The following is a 26,279-nucleotide window of genomic DNA, read 5'->3' on the forward strand; positions in this document are numbered from 1 at the left end:
ACTGTATCTAAACAACTACATGTTAATCACAATTTTGTTAAAATGCAAGAAAAAAATTTTGTGATTCTAACAGATCCCAATCCTAGATATATATACTTGATTTTCTTATAAAAATAACCTCAGTTATTTTGCCAATATTTATCTGAAAAAGACAGCCCGCTGACAGTAACCTATAACTGGCATAACACAGTCTCATTATGTGCTATGGTGAAACAAACGTGTAAAATTTTTCCTATTTGAACGAACAGATTGGACAGGAGTGAAAAACCAGAAATATATTTAAAAAAAAAAACCTATGTAAATAATAGAAATATACCTCAAAATCAACTATCAGTGGGAAAATTTTTACAAAAGCAATTTCAGAAAATATATGAACACATAAATCTTTAAAATATAGAACTCTAAATACTTGATATATTTGGGATATTCTACAATGTTTAATTGCTGTAAATTTTTCTTTTCTCAGGTTTTTCTGGATGATATAGCTACCTACAGAATTTGTGCACTTACTCTTACAAAAAAAAGTCTCAGTTGTGGAAAACTAAAACATTTCTTCAACTCTTAAAAAGGAAAGAAAAAAATGAAGAAACTCTTCACTAAAATATAGCATCATAACAGGGTATGTTTATTTGATCACATCTTGTTTTGAAAATGCAATGTATGGTCAGAGACAGAATTTTTAGGAGAACAGGTAACTGAAAACCAAGTTACCTCTTTTCAGGCCAGCCACAAAACTTTAAGTAAAAAGTGCACTTTATATATCTTTGACATTTATGTAGATAAAAGCAGGACAGGCTCTTGTCATAGCCAGCCACCCAAAACATTATTTCTAGGGGTCCACAGTCTATAGCCCTGTGGCTTATTTTTGTATGACCCTGAGTTAAGAATGGTTTTAATGTTTTTTTAAAGGATTGTTTAAAAAAACCACAAAGAATAATATGTGACAAAGAACCATATATGGTCTGCAAAGCCAAAAATATTTATGATCTGGCCCTTTACAGAAGTTTGCAGACTCTTTATTACCATTCTGGCAGTATGATTAATTATAAATCCAAGATAATGTTCATTTATTTGCACCATGAATGTAGTAATATTCTAAAAAGGTATCTTCTGATGTCATTTGTCAGAATTTCTTTTTAAGCTTTTCTTCATCTTCAAAATCATCAAAGTTCATCCTACAATGATAATGTAAAGGTGATCAAAAGAGAAAGGAAATACAAGTTTATATTTTATCTTATTTTTAACAATACAAACTCACCAATACTTTACTTTTTCAACAATACTCAATATTCTTATTTAATGGATCACTACCTGAAATATAACTTACCTAACTATAACAATGGAAAAGAAAAGAATACTTTCTAGTTCTTATCTGTCCACAGCAGATAGTACTACTTATAGGTTTGGTTTTTTTTGGGGGGGGGTGGGGGGTGGGAATGGCCAATCCTTACAGGCAACTAACTGTAGCTTTATATACTTTCAAAGTCATATTTGGCATGCTCTTCAACTTAATGTCAGTTATGATATTCTGGTTTATGATTAATGTTTGTTTCAAATATTTAAGATTCTTGAAAACTAATATAGCAAAAACATGTTTGTTCAGTGAAACTAAAAAAAAGATTCTTAACTATCTCCTTCCTTATTCTTTAGATTTGTATAAAATAGTCTCAAAGCTGGTTGTAAGGCTTCCTCTGTTGCGGCATGCAGTTCTGAACTGCATTATAAGCAGAACCTTTATTCTAACATGGTGCTATAAAGCCTATTCCAGAGGCTGAACTGTTCTTTTGTCCTTCTTTCACCTTACTGGGAATTTAATACAATCACATATGAGGTAGCTTGGATTCTTTCCATTTGGAAAGCACTCCAACAGCCATGGACTCTTTGGTCTGCCTTTAGGTATGCCCTAGAATAATAATGATTTAAAAAAGTAAAACTGCCTTCTGAAGAATAACAGGAAAGAGACTGTACTGCTTCTTAAAACCCAAAGAGGGGCCAAAATGAATATGGCTTTCAATATATCCTGACTATACCAAGAACAAAAGAAAATTTGCTATCCAAAATGTGTTGAGGCTCCAGTTTATTTAATTCCTAATAATTCCATAATTTTACATTTGAGCAGAATTTATGGCTATAGTGACTATTTTTTTACAACTTTACTGAGATATTTCACATACCATAAAATTCCTACATTTAAGAGTTGTGCAACTATCATTACAACATACTTGTAAAACATTTTCCACACCTACAAAAGGAACTCCTTATTACCCCTTAGCAGTCACCCATGTTTCTGTTCTTTTCCATACCAGCCAACCACTAATCTACTGTCTCTATGGATTAGTCTAGTCTAATTTCACATAAATAGAATTCACGTAATATTTGGCCTTTTGTGACTGGCTTCATTCACTAAATGTATGTTTTTAAGGGTCACTCATGTTTTAGCATGCTACTACTATGAACATTAGTGTATAATTTTTGTATGGACTATAGTCACTAAGCATTTCAGTGTCTACAGGCTACATTTTGATAGTCATATTTCCCAAAGTAGAAATTTTTAACTATCTTACTATTTTTTTGAAGCTACATTTTCACCTATTGATACATGTAAAGTAAGAATAAATTCTGATAACTTCTGCCAAAGTCAGCTCTAGGCTTAGCCCTTACCTTATTTCTGTTTTCTTGATTTTGGAGAGTTTCCAATTTTTCATATATTATGGCAGTAATTGCTTTTGCATCTCTGGCATTTATTTGCTCTTCCCCAAAGTTTCTCTAAAATTAAAAACACTCTTGTTATTAATCAAAACATAACATTTTGGCCGGGTGAGGTGGCTCATGCCTGTAATCCTAGCACTCTGGGAGGCCGAGGCGGGTGATTGCTTGAGGTCAGGAGTTCAAGACCAGCCTCAGCAAGAGCGAGACCCCCATCTCTACTAAAAATAGAAAGAAATTATCTGGCCAACTAAAATATATATATAGAAAAAATGAGCGAGGCATGGTGGCACATGCCCGTAGTCCCAGCTACTTGGGAGGCTGAGGCAGTAGGATTGCTTAAGCCCAGGGTTTGAGGTTGCTGTGAGCCAGGCTGATGCCACGGCAGTCAGTCTAACCCGGGCAACAGAGCAAGACTCTGTCTCAAAAAAAAAAAAAAAAAAAAAAAAAGACACTTCCATCTAAGAAACTTGATTAAATATGCTTTAAAGTTCTTTTGTTCTAGAAATTTAAGTGTTTGAAATTCAAGTTTCTTCAAAGAATAATGCTACAAAGCACAGTTAAGCTATAATGTACCTAAAATAAATACTAGTGCTATGGGAATGTAAAACAATTCCTTGGTAAAAATACATTGCTGACTCCATAAGCTTTGTATCATCTAAATTATACAAGAAAAGATGTTCCTAGAAGACCGCAATCATTCCACTCTAATGTAATCAATAACACTGACAAAACCTTGACCAACAACAATAATGGAGAGCAATGTGTACCTCCTAGTTTTCATCTGCCCATGGCAGGAAGGTGGCTAAAAGCAGGGGAAGGAGCAGGTCGATATATCCAGGCCTGCTTATTATGGATCTAGAACTCCTGTTTTTTTAATTCTGGTGTGAACCCCAACCCACACAGTATGTGCTAGAATTTTGCTTTTGTGAGTGACTGCCCATCTGGTTTGCATTTCTGTCTACTCCCATCATTATTCTGCTTTGAGACCTTCCTGTCTGGCCTGGATTTCTGGATGACACCTCTGTTTGGACAGGTACATCTGGTCCTTAACTTTGTCCTCTGGACACATGGTAACATCTTTTCAAACAGCTCTGTCTATGGTCCCATTAATTCTGTGACTGCTCATCACATTGATACTCCTCCCATACCATTTTACCTGAATAAGACTCCTATTTATGTCACCAATTTCTCAATTGTTATGAAAACTGGGGAAAATAGAGCTGTTGATGCCAAAGGAATGAAGACTCAGGCTCTGGCATAGCTGCCTTACCTCTAGTGAGTACTGCTTGCACCAGGCTGCTCTTAAGACAGAGACAGCTTCTTGACAAATTAAGAACCTTCACTGAAAAATCCAGATGTGTGACAATTCTAGATTTCTGAAATTCATCACCTAATTTCTTTAGTTAGCTCTATTTCACAATATATATACCAATAAATACCAGATCTTAACCTGATATTCTCCCTAAGTATAAAAATATTTGAAATTATTTATTTTGAACGTTTTATCAGAAAACATGAGTTCATGACAAATACTTGTTTAGTTGATAATAGTTTTTATCCCCTCAAAGGAAGAGTAAGCTCATTACTTTGAAACTTACTCAGCAGTATAAAGCATTTTGAGTAGAAATACAGGAAGTAAACATTATTCCAGGCAGCAGTGTGTACTACAGGGTATTCTTAGTGATCTTAATAGTCACTATAACCTTTTGAGACAACATTGCTTTCACTGATTTTTTTTTGTTCAGCTGGCCACATCACCGTTCAGACTAAATCGCTAATTGTCATCAGCTGCATTCTAGGCAGAGTACCATCCATTTACTTAAGACCATTCAAGTCTGCTTTCATCATTTTAGGTTTTATTGGTCATTTATTATCATATGTTTAGCTCTTCCATTCATGTACTTTTTCTGTTTTTACCTATGATAGTTAGGATTATCTTTTCAAGTCTACTTTTAGATAGAAAATGACTACATTTTTTGGTTGCTCTTTGGCATTGAAAGGTCACTCACTCTTTCTAGGATCCTTACCAAACTGTACAATCTCCTCAGTCCCCCTTCCCTTGCTCGTTTTTTCTTTTAATTAAAAGAAAAAATTAAATTAAAAAAAATCATGCCTGTTTTTTGCTTATTCATCATTGTCTTCTCAATTACTTTCTTACAAACTAATCAAGCATAAGAAAGTTAGTGTTCAATTTTGTCTGCAAAAATATCAGTTCTTGAAATCTCTTACTCATTCTTTAAAATCATATCACAGTTATACTGTCAAAAAAGTCTTACTCTCTTACTTGAAGACAGCAAAGGTCAGGAGTATTTTCAGTTAGTAATTACACTGGCTGAACAACATAGCTTTTGTATCAATGATCATAAATAGAGGTTATCATCTCAATTTTGTTAAAACCCATTAGTAGATCTCCAGATTTTTTAATTTGAAAAACTAAGTGCCCCCCAAAAGTAATTATGACTGAACCAAGGCACTTATCTTTTGTCATCTAAACCCACTAATAAATAATCATCAAGATAAATGCTCAAGTACTAAGGCTATGTCAAAGGCAAATTAATTTCAGAAGTACAGGTTGAGTATCCCTAATCCAAAAATCTGAAATGCTCCAAAATCCTTAACTTTTTGAGCACCAATATGTTCACTGGAGCATTTCGGATTTTCAAATTAGGGATGCTGAACAGGTAAGTATAATGCAAATGTTCCAAAATCTGAAAAATCCAAAACAGTGCTGGTCACAAACATTTTGGATAAGAGATACTCAACCTGTGATATGTACTCATTCTATAAAAAGCAGGAAATACAAAACTTCACAAAGTAAATAATTACCTTGAATTCCACCACTCAGAGATAACCACTAATATTTTGTTATGCTTCTTTCTAGTAATTTCCATTAGTATAAAAATTTTAAGGTAACTGAGAGCTTAACTGTGAGACAGAAAAGCCTTTTACTTAATACATAAGTAAAAAGAAGCTTGAATCAGTAATATACAATAATATAAAAGGAGAAACAGAAGAAAGCATTACTCAGACTGAAATCGACTTTTGAGCTTGGGCAGCTAAAGAAAGGAAGATAGAGGAAAGCCTGTACATACCTTTGTTCTTTCATAGAAATAAAATTTAACAGTTGGATAGGCTCTGATACCAGCTTTCTGGCATGTCTGGGAGTAAGCCTGACAGTCTACTTTTCCAGCTTTCACTTTTCCTTTAATCATCTGAAAAAAGAAAAATATGGGTTGTCATTTTCTCTTTGGCATAAACTATTTTGGCAATCACAAAGCAATATGATATAAAACATTTCAAATCTTATAAGGGATTTGTTAATTAAAAAACTTTGTTTTAATCCTTCCTATTTGAACAAGATTGTTTCCAAATTCTTCCTGGCCCTTTAAGCTCCTAGTCACCCAGCACCACCTCTCTAATAGCTAATAAACTCTCCTTTGCCTTATCAAGAGAACTGAGCAGCTTTACCCTGAACTACCCTCAACTTCTTCCTGCTACCCACACCTTGCCCATCAGATCATAAACATCTGTTTCTGTTTTTATCCTTTTTCCTTTCTCTGGTCTCATGTGCTGTGGGAACATTCTTCGTCTTGCGATGGCTGACTATTGTCCACCTCTATTCTCCAGTCCCTCCCTGTCAGATCTCATACTCTTTTTTCAGTGAATATACACATGATCACAGAAGGATTTCTTCCTGGATTGCAATGGTTCCTCTAGCCACCAACCTGTTTCTCACCCTCTTTTTTTTTTTTTTCCTGAGCAGCAGTCTACTCTTCCATCACTTCTTCATCACCTACTTATTTGGCAACACATTTCAGTCTGGCTTTTGTTCTTACTGCTCCCTCCACAGAAACTGCTCTAAATTCAAGTGACCTCCGTTTGAACAAACTGGATGGGGACTCAATGTTGCTGACCACTCCTTTCTCTTTTCTTGGTTGGCATTTTTTACTATTGGCTCTCCTACCCTTCTGGCTCTTTTTGCAGCATGAGGACTTCTTCCTTTGCACTTAGCTGTCCCTCAAGTTATAATATCCAGTCAGAGTTCCTCCTTTGGTGAACAATCTTTTCACTGTGAATACTCTCCTAGGGTGATTTTATATGTCTATATGCTGATATACCCCAATCTCCCTTTGATTTAATATTCTTGGCTTGCTTTGTTTTTTTTTTTTTTTTTGAGACAGAGTCTCACTCTGTTGCCCAGGCTAGAGTGAGTGCCGTGGCGTCAGCCTAGCTCACAGCAACCTCAAACTCCTGAGCTCAAGGGATCCTCCTGTCTCAGCCTCCCGAGTAGCTGGGACTACAGGCATGCACCACCATGCCCGGCTAATTTTTTCTATATATATTTTTAGCTGTCCATATAATTTCTTTCTATTTTTAGTAGAGATGGGGTCTCGCTCTTGCTCAGGCTTCTTGGCTTGCTTTGGGTGATTGTGTCTCATAAGCACCTCAAACACAGCATATTTAAACTTAATCCTTTCTCCTTCACCTTAGTCTTCCTCCTGTCCTATTCATTCAATTCAAGCCACAAACTAGGCTTATCCCAGACTCCTCTCTTCTTCATCTATCACAACCAAACCTTAAATCCTGTTTATTCTTATCTCTCTTTTGTATCTGTCCCCTTCTTTCTGTCACTACTGTCCTAATCCTGGTTCAAGTTATCATCTCTCACCTCCGGACAATTAAAATATCTTTGCTGCCTCTAACCTGGTCCCGAAGGCAGGGGTTCACCAATAGGCAGACTGTTAGGGCACCAACAAAGCTGCGTGCATAAGCATGTGTGCAGATGGACACCCTTATAATGAAGGTAAGAGAAATGTAGAAATAATATTTTAGTAAGCTTTTATGTAATTTATAAAATATTTATATACTTGCTTGCTTGTATTTTCATTACTCATTAGAGGATACCATATTGTTTGTGGTACTCAAACATCTTTCTCTGGCATGACTCTGATGTTCTTTCACCTATGTTCCGGTTTCATCTAATTTTACTATAACAATTATCCTGTTGTATTATACATATTTATTTGCACTTTATCTTTCTACTAGATTAAAATCTCATTAAAGACATGGAATGTCTGTCTTTTCATCTTTGTAGCCCTAGTACCTAGCATAATGCTTTTCACTTGTTGTTTAGGATTTGTTGAATTAATGATCTTTATGTTTAAAAATTTCTACTAGCTATAAAACATAGTTGCATTATAAAGTTCATAACTAAGTTTTCAGTACATGAAGAATAGGGAATAAAATATTTTTTTAGAATTATTACAGAAAAAGAAAGCATAAGAAAAGATGAGAATAAGTTAGAAAGGACCTCTTATCTGAAGGACCAGTCAATAACTAAAATAACCTAAAGCTAAAGTATAGCAAGGAGAAGCTTTGAAGTCCCTCTGCTAAAAAATTTCCATGGCTTGGGATACTAAACTTTTATTTTGAACTGGTGCTGACTTTCTCATGCTAGTGAGTGTTTTATACTGCCAATGGCAAGAGTTCCTTGAGTTATGTAGGCAAGGAAGCTATTAATCTGGATTAGATCATTATTAATAGAACTGTTAGGAGAGAAAGAAACACCAAAACTGGATTACACTGAGGGTATGTAATCAGTTTAATTTTATATAAGTATTTATCTAAGTTAGGCACTGGGGATATAAAGATAAATAAGACATGGACCTTGCCCTCAAGAAGCTCGTAGTCTTATGGAAGAGACAGCTATGTAAAGAAATAATTAATGTGCATTTTATCAGTACACTGATGGAGTATAAGTTATCACAGTGACACTGATTAACTGAGAAAGGTAGAATACAGAAGTGCCAACAGAGCTAAGTTTTGTAGGAAGAAAAAATGATACAGATGACCAAGGTAAGGATAGGGCATTTTAGAGAAGAGGGAGCAGCATATAAATAAGGATACACTTAGAGAACCTGGAGTACTTCATTGTGCCTGGACTGTAAGGTGTGAGGTGGGTGATAGAGATAAAGCTTACATCAAAGACATGATGTCAATGGATGCGTATCAAGAAACTTGGTTAGTAAGCCAGGGAAGGCAATATTTTAGAGCACCAGACCAGTATTGAAAAAGGCAGACTGGCAGGATAAGACTACAGTTGACCCTTGAACAACATGGGCTCGACTTACGCAGGTCCACTTATACACAGATTTTCTTCTACCAACCAAGAATGAAAAATACAGCATTCATGAGATGTGAAACCTGCATATGAGGAGGGCCAACTTTTTGTATTCACAGGTTCCACAGGGCCAGATGAGGGACTCATGTATACTGGATTTTGGTATATGCAGGGTGGTCCTGGAACCAATCCCGTGCATATACTGAGGGACGTCTGTAGTTAAAAGGTAAATATAAATCTAGATAAGGTTTGACCAAAGAGGCTAGCAGTAGAGATGGACAGGAGATGACAGATTTGAAAGACATTTAGGAGACAGGATCTAGTGATTGCCTGGAGGGCAGTAGAGTACTGGTGGTGGTGGGGAGGGGGAAGGAAGTATAAGACAAGAAGCAGAAGAGAGTTTTCTTGCTTTTATAGCTAGGTAGATGATGATGTCAACCAAAATAGAGATGTTAGCTAAAAGCTTTAATAAAGAAGGAAAAAACATACTACAAAGATTAGTCATAGAAAGAGAATAGTTTTTTAAAATCCAGAGGAAACTTTTTAAGAAAAAAGTTAAGAATTATATATTTATCATGTTTTATCTAACTATTAAAACATGCATGTAGCTACAACTTATTTAAGTAGATAGATAAGACTCACCCTAGCCAGGAGCTCAAACTCTGGAGCAAAATTTTGGCAAGGTCCACACCAAGGAGCATAGAAATCAATCACCCAGTAATTTTTTCCTTGTAAAACTTTTTCATTGAAAGTCTGAGGTGTTAGATCTATGGACACTTGAGGTAAAAATCTGTGGCAAGGGAATCAAAATAATTTTTAATTATACAAAACCAAAGCGAACATCTAAAATGTAATAATATTATAAGACTCTCTAAGTTAAAAATGACTTCAAAGTACAGACCTATCTTGGTAAATATAACCCTTTACTAAGTAGTTTAGAACCTTAACCCACAGTAAACTTAACTGTTGACATAAAAGGTAAATAGCTTTGTACAATAGAACATATCTTAATTACTTACCCTAGACCCCAGATTCTTAGGGAATAAGCATCTCTATTCCAACCATTGTAACTACTGAAAGAAGAAAAAATTACATTCATTGTAAACAGAATTTTCTATTATTGGATATAAATTGCACTTCATCTAGCATCTCCCTTCTCAGATATACCTAGCTACAAATACTGGTTACATGGCTTCACAAATGTGTTTTTCTCTAGTCTTAACATCTTTTGGTGCTTCAGAAAGACTGGAATGTCCAGCTTCCTGCTAGATATCTCCTGCAGACCTATGAGAACTGCAAAACTCAATGTATGAGGCTTTAGTTTTTGAATCTTTATTCAAGTTATTGTCCGTCAAATTCCCATCCACTTTTAAAGGCCCACGTCAAAAGCTACCTCAAAAATGTAGCCTTCCGTGTTTCCTCACAGTTGTGATCCTTTCCTCCTTTGAGACCCTGTGGCTCATTTTTACTCCTTTAATAACATTCATCATATTCCATCTTACATTTATTTTAGTTTTTGACCTGAAATACCAGGTAGTGGTGTAGAAACAGCATGGGCACTGAGACAAACCTGGGTTGAAAACTCCAGCTTCAAATCTTAGCAGCTGTGACTTGGGAAAGTTATCTAAGGTCTGAGAATCAGAGTTTATGTCTCTATGATAGTAGGATGGGTAATAATTCCTACTTCATAGAGTATATGTGAGGACTAGTGGAGAGTATGTGAGTAAAGTATCTAGTACAGTACCTCAAATCAAGTAAGTACTTAATAAATGTAATAAATGTTGGTTCTTCCTCTCATCTTCTTGACTAGACTGTAAGACTGATGAATAGTGAGATTGTTTATTTCTCTCCTTTCATCTTCTGATTGAAAATGAAACTCATTAACATACTATCTTAAACGTGGTGGACTACTAATATTTGTTGGGTTAACTTTTATGTAGTTAGGATAACTTAAATGTTAACTGTATAATTAAATGATTATAATAAATATCTTCAAATTTGAGAGAATACTTACTGATACTGATTAGCTTTATTTGATTTTTGGGGAAAAAATCTTATCTCAGGGTATCTCCGAACATTTTCTTGGGCACAAAAAGAGTGATACTGTTGGCAGTCTATACTGCCCACATTGATCAGCCCAGTTAATGTCTATAAAAGAAAAAAAGAGATAAATATACCAAAGTGATTAGAATAAAACTACCTCCATTGCTTTTCATATAGATTTATAAAGAAACAGTCATTGTTAAGTAGTTATATTATCAATGATTTTCACCAAATAAAAATGGGTAAGGGTTTAACATAACAGACCATTTACACTAATGAATTTGAAATCTAATTTTGTAATTAAGAACTCACTACAACTGTAGATTAAATAAATTATTTATTATATGGGAAAAATTATATACTTCTAAAATTCATAGTGTCAGAAATCAGAAACTAATGAAACTGTTGAAAAGGGCAAAAACTATATAATCTTAAATGTTAAGATACTAGAAATCACTTTAACTCTTATGTTTATTTACCTTAGAAATAAATGTCAAATATTAATTGCATTTTCCAATCCATTAATTAATTTGTTTATAGTCTTTCATGATTTATAACACTGTGCCTATTAATAGGAAATTTTCTAAATACAAATGCTCAAAGCTATTTTTTTCTTACTTTTAAGTCCCACAAAACTGCGAGGAAATGCTATCTTTAAAGCTCTACAAGTAAAGCAGTAAAAAAAATTTACATAGAAAATGAAAGGGGATCTTTGGGTTGATGTTAGCAACAATTTAGTCAAAAGTATACCAGATGCCACACACAAAAAAAGGGTAGACTGTTCTATACCACTATGTACCAGACAGAAACAGGGTTGACATTCAAGTGGTATGATCAGAATGGCTATTAAGTAATAATCTAGTTGTGGGTTCATTCATCTCAGTGTCAAAATAACTCTGTTAAATAAACATTCTTACTAAATGTTAAGATTTAAAATAAATTATTTTACTTTACCCGGGCCATTCTTTTCCATTCTGGCATTAAGACTTGACAGGGATGACACCATGGAGAATAGAAATCAACCATCCAGACTTCATTGTGTTTTCTTTGTGTTACTAGTTCATTGAAAGTGGTGGGTGTAAGGGAGACCACTGAAGGATTCATAAGATCCTAAAGAGAGAGTGAGTATAGCTTCTATTATAATATATACACAAAAAAGAGTTGTTCGTATATTCTTGGCAAATTGTTGGTACAGGCTGAGGACCTCTTATCCAAAATGCTTGGGACTAGCATTTGTTTTGGATTCTGGAATATTTCCATATGCATATATTTTTGCACATACATATCCTGGGGATGGAACCCAAGTGTAAAAGTGAAATTCATTTATGTTTCATATACACCTATACACAGCCTGAAGGTAATTTTAGACTAATATTTTTAAATAATTTTATGCATGAACCAAAGTTTGTGTTAAGTACTTATGTGTGGAATTTTCTACTTGTGGCATCATATTGGTATTCAGTTTCAGATTTTGGATTTTTGGATTAGAGATTCTCAACCTTTAGAAAGTTCCTGTTTTTGAGAAATCAAAAGATACTTATGGATATTTAAAGGAAATCTAGAGTAAATTATTTAAGAAAATGAAAATCGTCCCTAATTTATTTTTTATGCTTGGATTTTGCCCATCAATTTTCCAAATCAAGGTCTATTTTTCCCTTATCTCTATGTATCACTAAAATCACTGTAGGCAGAGAAAAGAGGTGACTTTAAGATTATTAGGAGATAATACAAGAGTTTAAAGAGCTGCCCAGATCTACAGAGGCCATACAGTTCTGTTCTAGAACCAAGAATGACTGATTTGGAAATGACCCTTTAATTACTAATGGAAAACCTACTATCTCATTTTTCTGACATTCTGACTGTAGATACAGCACAATCTCTCTACAGGTCACTTGTTCTAAACAACATTTTAACAAAGCTTCAGCCTGTAACAATCAGGTAATACTAACAAAGAGGTTAGTTTCACTGGCAAAACAAAACAAAGCAAAAACATTACTTTGGAGGAGGAGGAGGAACCAGGTGGATAGGAAGAGTAGGATGGTCATTAGACAATAATCTAGAATTTTTCATTTATTTTAGGAGGCCTTTGTATTTTAGTCAATCAATACTATTACTGAAAAAAAAGGAGATGCTACAGATGCAGGGTGCTTCTATTTTCAGGGAAAACAGGGCAAAGGGTGGCAAGGCTTTATGTGAAAATATAATATAGTCAATAAATAGTTATATCCACTATGTACAAGGCACTATACTAGGTAACAAAACACAGACTTATTCTCAAAGTTTATAGACAAGTATATAATAAAATATTAGAAAAATTAAACATTTTATTGTCAGAAGATAGTTTTGGTATGGAAAGAATCCCATAATTAAACATTTTTATATTCATAGAGTACACATATAAACAGAAGTATTTCTAGCCATAGTCTATAATTTGAAATACCTCTATAAACTCCAAGATCTGTTCAGCAGAGTGATGTCCTTCATACTCATGAATGTTGGACTGGTTGAATACCACTGTTGTTGGATAAGCCTGAATGTTATACTGTTAGGAAGGAGAATACAAATTAAACAAAGATTTATTTTACCTACTTGTTTAAAATTTATAACCAGCTTGGCTTTAAGTAATAAGAATAAGATTTTAAAAACCCACTTCTAAAACTGCTTTTGTCAGAAAAATTTTCACCTAGCCAAATTTAGCAAAGGAGATAGATTCATGGTGATGAATACTGACAAATACCTGACTTATTTATAGCCACTCCATTAGCCATGAAAACCACAGGCTTCAAAACATTGAGAAGTGAGCATAGGTTATTACATACTTGATTCCTTTTTACTGTCCTGAACCAAGGTAAGAGGCTGTAAAGAGTAGGCTGTATCTCTAGTTTGAGTTTTTTAAAAACCATAATAAATATTCTAATTGTTCTAGAAGATGATCAAGAACATAAAATAGCCAAGAATAAATAAATGAATAATTAATGTGTGCCTGACTATATTTTAAAGAATTATGAATCATGCTAAGAATGTGGTCATTTTTTATTCTTTATTCAAGATAGCCTATATAGTACAAAATGTTTAATTTCCTCAGAATTTACATGGGCACCAACATAGGAAGCATCTCTCTAAGGCTTTTATTTTTATTTTTTAAAAAGTTACAAAAAGATCCCTTCTGGATTTGCTGTAGCTGAATTCTGCATCCTTAAAGTTAATAAGCACTCATTAGCAAACTGCAATCTTTAACTAGAATTCAAAAATAATTTTAGGAAAAACAATGGAAACATTTATCAAAGTTTTGAAAAATGTATAAATTCAAATAATTCATTAGATTAACAAAGCAATTATAACTAAAATTTAACAAGTGCTTACTATGTGTCAGCACTATTCTAGCACTTAAAATGTAGTTTCTCATTTATTCCTCACAACAAATGTATTCAGTAGCTAAAATTATAAAACCCACTTTATAAATGAGGAAACTGAGTTAATGAGAGCTAAGATGACTTGGTCAAGGTCAACCAATTGGTGAGTGGTGAATCCTGGCCTCTATTCCAGGTGAACCTGACACCATAGTTTTAAACCCTTTCACTTATATATTTAATGAGTTGAGATGAAATTTCAAACATCGAAAGGAGAATAATCTACCAAACATCTACATATCCCTCCCCTATATTTAACAAAGATTAACTTTTGGCCATATTGGCAGATTAGTGATATTCTTTTCCTTGATCCCATTTCCTTCTCTTTTCCGTAATACAGTCAACCATCATCTTGAAATTAGTGTGTATTCAATCCACTGATTTTTATTTATTTATTTATTTTTTTTCCGAGACAGAGTCACCCAGGCTGGAGTGCAGTGGCATAATCATAGCTCACTGTAGCCTCAAACTCCTGGGCTCAAGCAATCAATCTTCCTGCATCAGCCTCCTGAATAGCTGGGATTACAGGTACATGCCTGGCTAATTTTTCTTACTGTTTTGTAGAGATGGGGTCTCCCAACAGCTCTAGCTGGTCTTGTTGGCCTCAAATGATCCTCCTGCCTCAGCCTCCCAAAGTGCTGGGATTACAGGTGTGAGCCCCCCATTGATGTTTTTATAGTTTAGGTACATGCATATTTATCCCTAAGCAGTATATTCTAACACTGTAGGCAGTATATTGTTTTGAGCATTTCAAAACTTTCCATAATTTTATTATACTCTGTATGCTATTTTGTAACCCACTTTTTCATTTTATATTTTTGAGAATTACCCATGCTGGTAAAGACATAGCTAATTTTAAATAGTTTACTGTATTCCCCTGTGTGACTGGATAATTTATTCATATACTTGTGATTATCAGATTTATATATTTTGGTTCATTTGATGGGGGAGAATATAACTTTTGTTGTAATTTGCATTTTTTTGATGACTAGTGAAGTCAAACATGTTTCACATGTTTACTAGATTTCCTACTATACCAAACATCTATAACTTTTCTCATTTTTTTCCTATTGAGTTTTTTAAAGTTTGCTTTAACACTGTAGCATCTCTCTGAGAATAGTTTTAACATTTAATGCAGTCAAATTCATTAGCTTTATATCCTTATGGTATTTTTTAAGGTGTAGAGCAAGAAATTATTCCTCTACACAGATGCCATAAAGACTTTTCCCTATTCTTACTTCTACTATGGTTTTTTTATTTGTTTCTTAAGGCACAGTCTCACTGTGCTGTCCAGGCTGGAGTGGTGCAGTGGCTATTCACAGGCACAAGTGGTTCCTCAGCCTCCTGAGGAATTGAGACTACAGCTTACTTCTATTATGTTCTAAAAACACAATGGCTTTCTTTTGTTTCCCTTCCTTTCCCACTTCTTTTCTCCCTTCATCTCTTCTCTTTCCATCAATTTTTTTTTTAACATTCTGGTTTTCAAGTTATTTAAAACATTCACAAAAGTAGAGAGCAAATAAACACTCATGCAGCCACAATAGTCATCCACTCATGGCTACTCCTATTTCATCTATTCTACTCCTACCCCAAAGACTATTTTAAAGCAAAGTCCAGATGATACATCATTTCATCCATAAATATTTCAGTATATTTAAAATTTAAGGACTTTTCCTCAATATAACCACAGTATTATTTGCACATCTAAAAATTATCTGGTCAGTGTTCACATTTTTCCCAATTATCTTTTTTTTTTTTTTTTTTTTTTTGTTTTTGTTGAGACAGAGTCTCACTCTGTTGCCCGGGCTAGAGTGAGTGCCGTGGCTTCAGCCTAGCTCACAGCAACCTCAAACTCCTGGGCTCAAGCGATCCTACTGCCTCAGCCTCCCGAGTAGCTGGGACTACAGGCATGCACCACCATGCCCGGCTAATTTTTTGTATATATATATTTTAGTTGTCCATATAATTTCTTTCTATTTTTAGTAGAGACGGGGTCTCACTCTTGCTCAGGCTGGTCTCGAACTCCTGCCCTCGAGCGATCCACCCGCCTCGGCCTCCCAGAGTGCTAGGATTACAGGCGTGAGCTACCGCGCCCGGCCCCCCCAATTATCTTTTGTTTGCACTTTTTGTACAAACTTCATCCAAAGAGGGCCTAAACGTGGTACTTGACTGATGTCTTTTAAGTCTCTTTAATCTCTTCTCCCCTGTTCCCTACAATATATTTGTCCAATAAGCTGGGTGTTTGTCCTGCATAGTTCTCCACATGCTAGAATTTGCATATTACATGCCCATGGTATCACTTAACATGTTCCTGTCATTGGATTTCCTATACAGTAATGGATCTGGAGGCTTGATCTATTTAAGGATTTTTCTTTTTTCCAAGAATTTATAGGTGGTATATACTTTCATCATAAGGTATATAATTTCTAGTTCTTTCTGAAACGGAGGAGTGAATATTTACCTGAGAAATATTTTCATGTGAATGAAGATTTCAAAAAGCTTGCTCATTAATTTCCTATTAAATAAACTAAGATGACAAGGATGAGGCAAGCCAAAGAATAAAAATTATAGAAGCGTTTTATCAAGTCAACTAAATATTTGCCTGACTTTGATAAATAAGACCTTATCTATATTCTGCCAATAGATTATCTATTCATGTTTTAATCTAATCATAATTTGATATTCTATGGAAATCATTTAAATCATTTGTTAGTACTCTAAATGGAAGATGTATATTTGAAAAAGTTATTTTATTGCTTTAATATTAGACTGACAAAATGTCTCTATTTTATAAGAACATTAATTAGAATACATTGTTTATGCTTTGACTTACCATGTTACAGAGTCCCTCATGAATTGTACAATCTAGTGTTCCAAACTTAAGCTGACCGTAAAGAAGATTTGATGCTCTTCGTAATTCTGGTAGTAAAGCTCGACATGGTGGACACCACTAGGAAAGAAAAAATATTCATAAGCACTAAGCCAAATGAAACAAACAAAAAAACCCATCATTTTTGCACCAAGCAATATGCTAAGTAAGTCAAACTATACTTACTGGCAAATCTTACTGGCATACATTTAATCCTTGGAGTGGTAATTACATTAACAGTCACTTAGAAGTATGATGCAACAGTGGCCAAAACTGAATGACACAGTTCCGGTTCAAGGTTATCTAGACAGTATCTTTTTGCTATGACAATAAAAAATCTGACAATTATTAAAATTTGACAGATAAAAATAACTTACAGGAGCAAAAAAATCAACAAGCCATGGTTCTTTGTCATTGGCAGGAAAATTTTGAGGGCCAAGTGTGGTAACATGAGAATTAACGCTTTCTTTGGCAAAGGCAAGTATATCATACAGAATCTTCTTTCCTTTGAAATTGAATAAAAAAAAATTAAAATCCACATTTTGCCATTTGTATCCATAGAAATATTTCAAAGTTTTTATATTCAAAATATTAAAGGAAGGTGAACTTACAAACAAACAAATTTTAGTAAGGTTTTAGTGTTTGGTATACCACACACAGGTTTGCTCTGCCAAGAGTACCCATTCCTTGCATGTTCTTTTGTTTCTTGGACTAGTTAAAATGTCAAGATCTCTTCAAAATGTTGCTTTATCCTCAGGGGTAAAATAATCACTTTTTTATAGTGTTTTTGAATTCTTTATGCTTACCTCAGCAATCACTATAGGCCTAATCCCTGAATCTTTTTCTTCAACCTAGACCTCTTATGAATTCAAAATCCACATTACCAATTGCCCAGGAGAAAACCATAGTTGGATATCACATAAACATTTCAAACACAATATAGTTATGTGCCACGTAATGACATTTTTGGTCAATGATGGACTGCATATACAATGGTGGTGCCATAATATTATAATGGAGCTGAAAAATTCTTATCACCTAATGTTATAGCACAATGCATTACTTTTTTCTATGTTTAGGTATGTTTAGAGGCACAAATACTTATGACTGTGTTACAGCTGCAGACAGTATTCAGTACAGTAAGATGCTGTACAGGTTTGTAGCCTAGGAGCAATAGGCTATACCATATAGCTTAGGTGTGTAGTAGGCTACATATCCAGGTTTGTGTAAGTACACTCTATGATGCTTGTATGACGATAAAATCACCTAATGATGCATTTCTCAGAATGCATCCCTGTCAAATGATGCATGACTGTATATCCAAATCGAAGCTGAGTTATTTTCCCCCAAACTTGCTCCTTTTCTCACCCTCCCTATCTTGGTATGAGCATAATCATCCACTAGGTGCCTAAATATTATTCCCTAGAGTGAACCTTGTCTTCTTTCTCTGCCCTCGTATCATAATTCTATCCATTCTATTGCTTACCATCTTCACCCCCATTGCTACTGCCTGAATTCAGTCTGGCCTACTGCAGTAAGCTAGCTGGTGTTTCTTCCTCCAGTCTTCCTTAACTAATCCATTTTCTACATTGCTACCACAGTGAACTTACATGGAATGGCACAATTATTCAAGTGCCAATTCACCAAGTCAGAAACATGGGTATCATCCTTGATTCTTCCCTTTCTTGTCCCCCCACAGCTCAACAATCACCAAGTTGTATTGATTTTGTACTCTTGGTCTTTTAAAAATCTGTCACCTCATCCACATTACCATCATATCATTAAGACAGCCATCTCCTCTTAATAAATGACTTTATCAGGCTTCTGCCTGTTCCCCCTTCCTCCATTCTTGCTTCCATCCATTCTAGGTAGCCAGTCACGTTTCAAAAATGTAAAACTAGCTAAATCATACCTTTGCTTACATCCCTGAATGTCTCTGCTTTGCCCTCAGGTAAAAAAGTCCAAATTCCTTCAACTGGCAGATTCGACACATAATTTGGACCCCTCTTGCCCTCTCCAGCTTCAAGTCTCATTCCTTTCCCAACACTCAACATTCCAGCTATCCTGAAATTCTTGCTTGTCTAAGATCAATGAGGCTCTCTCTCTTAAGTCAGAGTCTAAGAAACATTTGTTGATTCTGGTGCTTGGTATGTGTTTACCACCTCTTCATTGGGGTAATCTTTACTTATACTTCAGATCTCAGCATATAGACTGCTCTCTTTAAGCCCAGAAGATTGTTTCTCTTAAGTTTCTTCCTAAATGCAACCCATCCTCATCACTTGTGGTAGCCAATTTCCAAGATAGCTCCCAAAGACCCCTGCCTCATGAACTTCTAACATTGTGTTGTACCAGGGTTGGTGCATGTGACCAATAGAATATGGGAAAATGATAGTTTGTCTTGTCTGAGATCAGGTTATAAAAGACATGTTGCTTCAGTCTTGGTCTCTCTGTTTCTCAGATTACTTGTTCTGGGAGAAGCCAGCTACCATATTGTGAACAGCCCTGCAGGGAGGTCCACATGGTAAGGAACTGAGGCCTCTGCCAACAACCAGTGAGGAACCTAGGCCTCCTGACTATTCCATGAGTCAGCCTGGAACCAGATCCTATAGCTATAGTCTAGCCTTCAGATAACCACAGCACCTGCCTACTTTGACTGCAACCTCATGAGAAAACCTGAGTCCAGAACCACCCAGCTAAGCTGTTCTCAGATTCCTGATCACTAAAAACTGTGAATTAATAAATGTTTGCTGTTTGAAGCCACTAAGTATTGGGGTAATTTACTACTCAGTAATAGACAACTAATATTCCCCACTTCAAACTTGTTTTTTTTTAATTTGCCCATTTCCTTGTCTGTTTTCCCTACTTGTCCATAATAGTCTTTGAGGTAGAGATTAAGTATAATTCGCAGTTTTTCCTATTCCACAGTACTGTACCTGGTGTATATAATGCTCGATATCAACTTAAATCCAAAGAAAAAATGTAAGACGTTATGAAGCAGTAAGAGCACATACAAGGAAGTGCTTGGGGATTCACAGTGTATCTCCCAAGGGAGAAACTGCTTTAAATTTTGAAGGGTGATTTGGGGTTTGCTAAATATTTTGAGGGGCAGGGAGGCATGATTATAATGTAGTAAAAAAAAATCATCTGTGAAGACACATGGCATTTTCAAGGATCCAAAAGTAGATGGAGCTAAGATTGTTTGGGGGGAAGAGATGGGAGATAAGGCTGGAAAACTTGGCAGAGGCAGATTGTGAATGTACCCCATTCATTTAACAAACATTTACTGAGATCCTACTATGCGCCAGGCACCATTCTATTAATAGGTGCTAGAGATAGAGCATTGAGCAAAACAGTCATAGCTACTATGCTAAGGAAGCTGAAGTTTATTCTATAAGAAATCAGGAGAGTCAAGGCAGAAAAGTGACACAAGAATGGATAATAACTCTGCAAACAAAATAAGCAATCAATTGTATATAGGAAAGGCTAGGAGACAAGTAATCCTCTAGGAGGACAGTAGTATGATAGATGAAGGAGGTGATGGGCCTGAAACAAGGCAGCAAGCATAGGGAAGAGGAGGAATCTGAGAAATATGTCAGAGGTAAAAAAGAATATAACTGCATTATTAAAACTTGGTCACTTCTAGCATTTTTAGGACATGGGATAGTTTAGTGGTCATAAACCTAAGTTTTGGAGTCAGACACATTTGGATTCAAAATCTACCTTGACCAGTTTCTAGTTGATTGTCACAGGGCAGGCAAGTTACTGAACCTTTCTGAGTCTCGATTTTGTCCTTCACTAGGTTGTTGTGAAGATAAAAATGGATCATGTATGCAAGGCTCTTAGCAAAATGTCTGACTTATATAAAGTACTTAATAAACAGTAGTTAGGTTTATCTTGCCAAGCCTTTGCTCACACAGTTCCTCCAGCTTAGAGGCCTCACTTCCTTTACCCCTATATTTGCTATGGGAAATTGAGCATTTTATCCTCAATTCAAATGTTATCTCCTGACCTATACTATGCAGATATATTTATTTGATCCTGCTATAATTTATACATAATGGCCATTGAAATATTTTTCACATTTTCTTATGTATCTCCCTCCTCCTGTCCCTAATAAACTGTATTTTAAACTTGAGAGTATTTGTTTACAACTTTGTATCCCTAAGACCTAAAGCAGTGTTTGTCACCTAACAGGCATTTCATCAGTATCTGTTATTCACTTAACTGTATTATAGTTGGTAGTTTATGTGTCTCTTTTGTTACATTTGACCCCTTTCAGGACAGGGACTCTGATGTATCCCAAACTCTTGGAATTGGAACTGTATTTACATGAATGCAGAGATAAAGTCTCACATAAGCTGAAATGGAGAAATGTAATTATAAATGCAAGAGAGAGAACAAGACCAAATAAGCTGAAATGGAGAAATGTAATTATAAATGCAAGAGAGAGAACGAGACACTTAATGGAGAAGTTTGAAAGTTCAGTGGTGGAAAAATCCAAAAGAATATCTGGAAATTGCCTATAATGGCTGAGATGCTACATGTGGCACACTGTCATGTTAACTGCAGGTGTTGTTTACTTTGGCCAACAAGCAGGACTTAAACTCTTCACTAGCCTGACCTATCACCAGAAACACTGATCAAAATATTGAATGGAAAAGAGATATTTATTGTAAAAAGAAGAGTAAAGAGAATAAAATGACTATGTGTAATTCAAAATATCCTTCCTCATATTTACTAAGAGCAAAGTTATTTACAATAAGCATGGCTGTACAAAACAAGGTTAAAAAAATACAATTAGAAAATTTCTATTTAAAAATGAAGATTAATTTGTATCATTTTTTTCTATACTTACCATGATGAATTTCATATTCTTTTGTTCCCTGTCCTTTAAATACTGCTAGACTTGGCTGAAAAACATAGAGATTACTACAGATGTCTGGTGCAGAGGAACAGTCAAACCTGCCAACCTAAAGTAGAAAGAGAAGGTTAAATGTAATAAAAAACATACACTCTTACATGTTCAATTTTTAAATATTCATAAAGGCAATCCAAAAATAACACTGCTGTAATGATAGTTTTTAAACAGAAAATAATGGGCTATGAAAATAAGAGATAGAAATAATTTATTTACATTTAAAGAAAAATGCTTCCTAGAGAGTTCAAAAACCTGACAGAAAATTCCTAAGAAAATATGAAGTTATTTAAGAAACCTACCCTTCTAAAAATGTACAGAACGTTTATATAATCTTGGGGTAGAAGAGAGATAGCTTTCTAAGTAAGACATCAGAAGCAGAAATAAGAAAAAGGCTGATGTTCTCATACAGTGTGAAAGAGAACAGCATGTGGTAAAAAAAGAAAAAAAATTTGCAGCATTTAAGACAGAAGATTCATTAGGAAACAACAAGATGGACAAATACCCTATCAGAAAAAAGAAAATGGGCTAGGGATATAAAGAGATGACAAACCAGAAAAGAATTATGACTTATTAATACATGAAAAAATCTTTCTCCAATCACTAGAAAGCAAATAAATGAAAGCACATTTTGTTAACACATTACTTTTCACCTATCAGAATAATAAAGATTATAAAGAATGATAATACCATGGTTGGCATAAGTGTCGAGAAACGGTCATTCACATCTGTCAATAAGATTATAAATTGATATAAACTTTCTGGAGGACATTAGTAATGAGAATAAAAACATTTCAAAATATATAACCTTAAGTCAAAAATTCCTCATACTAAGGAAATAACTGGATAGGTTCTACATCATTTGATATAAAAAATAATGGAAATGACCTAACTAGTCCGTAAGCGAGGATTTGTTAAACAATTGTGGTGTAACCATATAGTAAAATACTACTTAGCCTTTAAGGAATGATGAGGTTATATACAGATATATAGATTTCATATATATGTACATATATATATTTTTACAGGCCTGTGAAGAAGTTTGATATTGTTGAAGAAAAAAGTTTAAAAAACGTTTGGGAGGCTGAGGTGGGAGGCCTCCTTGAGGCCTTGAGTTCGAGACCAGCCTGAGTAAAAGCAAGACTCTGCTGTCTCTACAAAAAAATAGAAAAATTATCCAGGTGTGGTGGCATGCGCTTGGAGCCTCAGCTACTTGGGAGGCTGAGGCAGGAGAATTGCTTGAGTCTAGGAGTTCGAAGTTGCTATGAACCATTATGACACCACTGCACTTTAGCCCAAGCGACAGAGCAGTATCTTGCCTCACAAAAAAAAAAAAAAAAGACCAAAAAAACCAAAAACCAAACAAACCAAAAGTTAAAAAAAAAGTACATATTAATAGTAAATCCATTTTGATTAAAAAGTATACATATAAATTTATATGTGTATCCTTATTACAATGGTCATTACAACATGTATGCATATGTACACACATACATATGCCCATAAACACATACAAGCACTTTCAAAATGTTTAAAAGGTTATTCAGTAAATCTTACCAGGGTTATCGACAATGCTGAGCATATAGGTGACTTTTTACATAATTATTTAAATTTTTGTGCTTATTTATAATGAGAAAAAATTACTTATATAAAGAAATAAGAATTTTAAAAAGGGAAAGATAATATTCTATAGTATGCATTCCCGAAAAATTTATGATATAGATTTATTAAATGCCAAAAGAAATGAAAATTAACCACTTTCAGATTTCATATCAATTTCTTATAGAAGAAAAGAAAAAGAAAACATAAACCAAGACCAAAAACACTTATGGGCTTCTTAACCCGGAATTTCAAACAAACATTTTTATGTTATTTAAAATTTCATTACATGTATTAGATTAATAAGAAAGTACACCAGCAGAAGGGTAGGCAGAGTAGATTTCTCTTACTTGAATATGATCATTTTTAAGTAGATTTCTCAGTTTTTTCAACTCAAGATCATTTGAATTGTCATTTTTTCCAAACTGAAAAAATAACAGCCACCGATGATGAGCCAAACGATCCTTAAACATGATAAAGAAAAAGAAATGTCACTGACAGGAAATTCTAAGGGTTCTAATCTTTATTTCTTTGACCTGAAGTTATTTTAGCTATCCTACCCATTATTTCAAAATATTATCTAAAATTTATACCTATTCATTCTCTTACTTTGGATTTTACATAGAATAATGTTATGTAAATCAATCATATATTATTACAGGAGGGCAAGTCACTAAATTATAAAATCTTAAAGTAGATGACTATGCAAAACAATATGGTTTTAACAACACATAGCTAAAATGTTGGGGTGCGGGAAAGTCAGCTTTTTTAGGTTTAACTAAAGATTTGGTAGGGATACAGACTTAGAAAGTTCTGTGGTCAATGAGTGAACAGAATAATGATTCTACCACAAACTGAATATTTCTAAGCATTCTATTCACAAACTGAATGCTTTTTAATTCTCAGTGAACAATATAAATGGTTCTGTAAGCAAGAACAGTTCCAAATCAAATCCAGAGTTGCTTTGTGATTAGAATCTTGCCTTTTCTGATGTTCCTTTTGAAGCCCACATTCAGGACTGGGTAGGTTTTCCAAAACTACAGATCCACTCTAAATTATCAACACCAGAACTCCAATTAGAATTTAACCTAGAACTGAATAATATGTAATCCCTTGAAACTGCTACTTTCAATTCTCTCTAGAGATGAATAAAACAAATGCTTTTAAAATGTTAAGATATGAAATATTACCAACACTTACTACTATTTATTATTATTTATAAAAACATTACCTCTAGTGTGTTTCCGGAAAGTAGTTCAAAATCTGGAAGATTTTGTATTATTTCCAAATATATTTCTTTAGCATCCAATGAATTAAGAAACTAGAATAAGAAAATTATATTGTAATCTTTTTGAATAAACATTCATTTATATTTGGTGTCTGTTTTTATTCAGTTTCCAAAGTAGTACTTTTAAGAAAATAATTATAGAAGTTAAACAGTTTTTCAAATGATTCCAAATGTCTTTTTTCCAAAAAAAAAAATTATATATATCATATTTTGGCATTTATTAATATTATATAACTGGCTATTTCTTAAAAATAGTGATGTACAATAAATTCCATTATTAGGTGTTTCATTAACTGGAATTTCCTATTAACTATGCTGTATATTCTATGGAAATCTTACAATAACCTGGAGTGACCTCTAAATCATCAGGAAAAACTAACATGTTCAGTTTAATTTTAATGCTAATCATGTTTTACAGAATGCCAATGTTCTTTACCCATTCATTTAAAAATTTTTATAACACTAGAATATCTGATGATCTGAGACACTTTATACTCCAACCGAGTAATCAAGATAAGAACTTGTAACTGGAAAATTGGAATGGATACTGTTGCTCATTTTAGAGGTTTTCAAAATATCCAAAAACTAAAATAATTAGGAGTTGTTAGAGTAAAAAAAACTGACAAAAATCTTAAACATATTTTAGATCCAGTTCTTATTTAAAACACAACTGGCCGGGCGCGGTGGCTCACGCCTGTAATCCTAGCACTCTGGGAGGCCGAGGTGGGCGGATCGTTTGAGCTCAGGAGTTCGAGACCAGCCTGAGCAAGAGCGAGACCCCATCTCTACTAAAAATAGAAAGAAATTATATGGACAGCTAAAAATATATATAGAAAAAAATTAGCCGGGCGTGGTGGTGCATGCCTGTAGTCCCAGCTACTCGGGAGGCTGAGACAGAAGGATCGCTTGAGCTCAGGAGTTTGAGGTTGCTGTGAGCTAGGCTGACGCCACGGCACTCACTCTAGCCTGGGCAACAGAGTGAGACTCTGTCTCAAAAAAAAAAAATAAATAAATAAAAAAAAAAAAAAAAAAAAAAAAAAGTTTAAAACACAACTAAAAAAAGGCTCTTCCAAAAATCTCCTTAATCCTGTTTATGCTTTATCCTCTGCATATTTTTTCACAGAACCTGCCCTGCTGGTCTAATTCTCAATGAAGCAGCTGTTTATTATAAAGAATGCAGCAATGCTTACATCAAGAAAAATGTATGAGGGTTGACAAAACAGAGTTTAATATGTATCTTTGATTATGAACTATCTATGTTTAACAATTCAAATATAACTTGTAAGATCTAAAACTCCATTAAAAACTTATAAGAACTATCACGG

The 26,279-nt window shown here is 34.4% G+C and overlaps 1 protein-coding gene across 1 annotated transcript in view; it reads right to left on the bottom strand.

Annotated features, from left to right (window-relative positions):
- Nucleotides 1–467: 467 nt before the first annotated feature.
- The window catches only part of DNAJC10 (DnaJ heat shock protein family (Hsp40) member C10), a 50,806-nt gene continuing 24,994 nt past the window's right edge, over nt 468–26,279 (bottom strand). The window contains exons 10-22 of the mRNA XM_069470001.1: nt 24,898–24,987; nt 24,017–24,130; nt 22,008–22,122; nt 17,530–17,657; nt 17,117–17,233; nt 13,314–13,415; nt 11,828–11,983; nt 10,845–10,978; nt 9,850–9,903; nt 9,473–9,620; nt 5,802–5,921; nt 2,662–2,766; nt 468–1,175 (exon numbers count right to left, since the gene is read on the bottom strand). Coding sequence (XP_069326102.1) covers nt 1,164–1,175; nt 2,662–2,766; nt 5,802–5,921; nt 9,473–9,620; nt 9,850–9,903; nt 10,845–10,978; nt 11,828–11,983; nt 13,314–13,415; nt 17,117–17,233; nt 17,530–17,657; nt 22,008–22,122; nt 24,017–24,130; nt 24,898–24,987 — 1,395 coding nt within the window. The 3' untranslated portion in view covers nt 468–1,163. The remainder of the gene's footprint in view (nt 1,176–2,661; nt 2,767–5,801; nt 5,922–9,472; nt 9,621–9,849; nt 9,904–10,844; nt 10,979–11,827; nt 11,984–13,313; nt 13,416–17,116; nt 17,234–17,529; nt 17,658–22,007; nt 22,123–24,016; nt 24,131–24,897; nt 24,988–26,279) is intronic.

Source organism: Eulemur rufifrons, chromosome 1, assembly GCF_041146395.1.
Source record: "Eulemur rufifrons isolate Redbay chromosome 1, OSU_ERuf_1, whole genome shotgun sequence".
NCBI classification, from domain to species: Eukaryota; Metazoa; Chordata; class Mammalia; order Primates; family Lemuridae; genus Eulemur; species Eulemur rufifrons.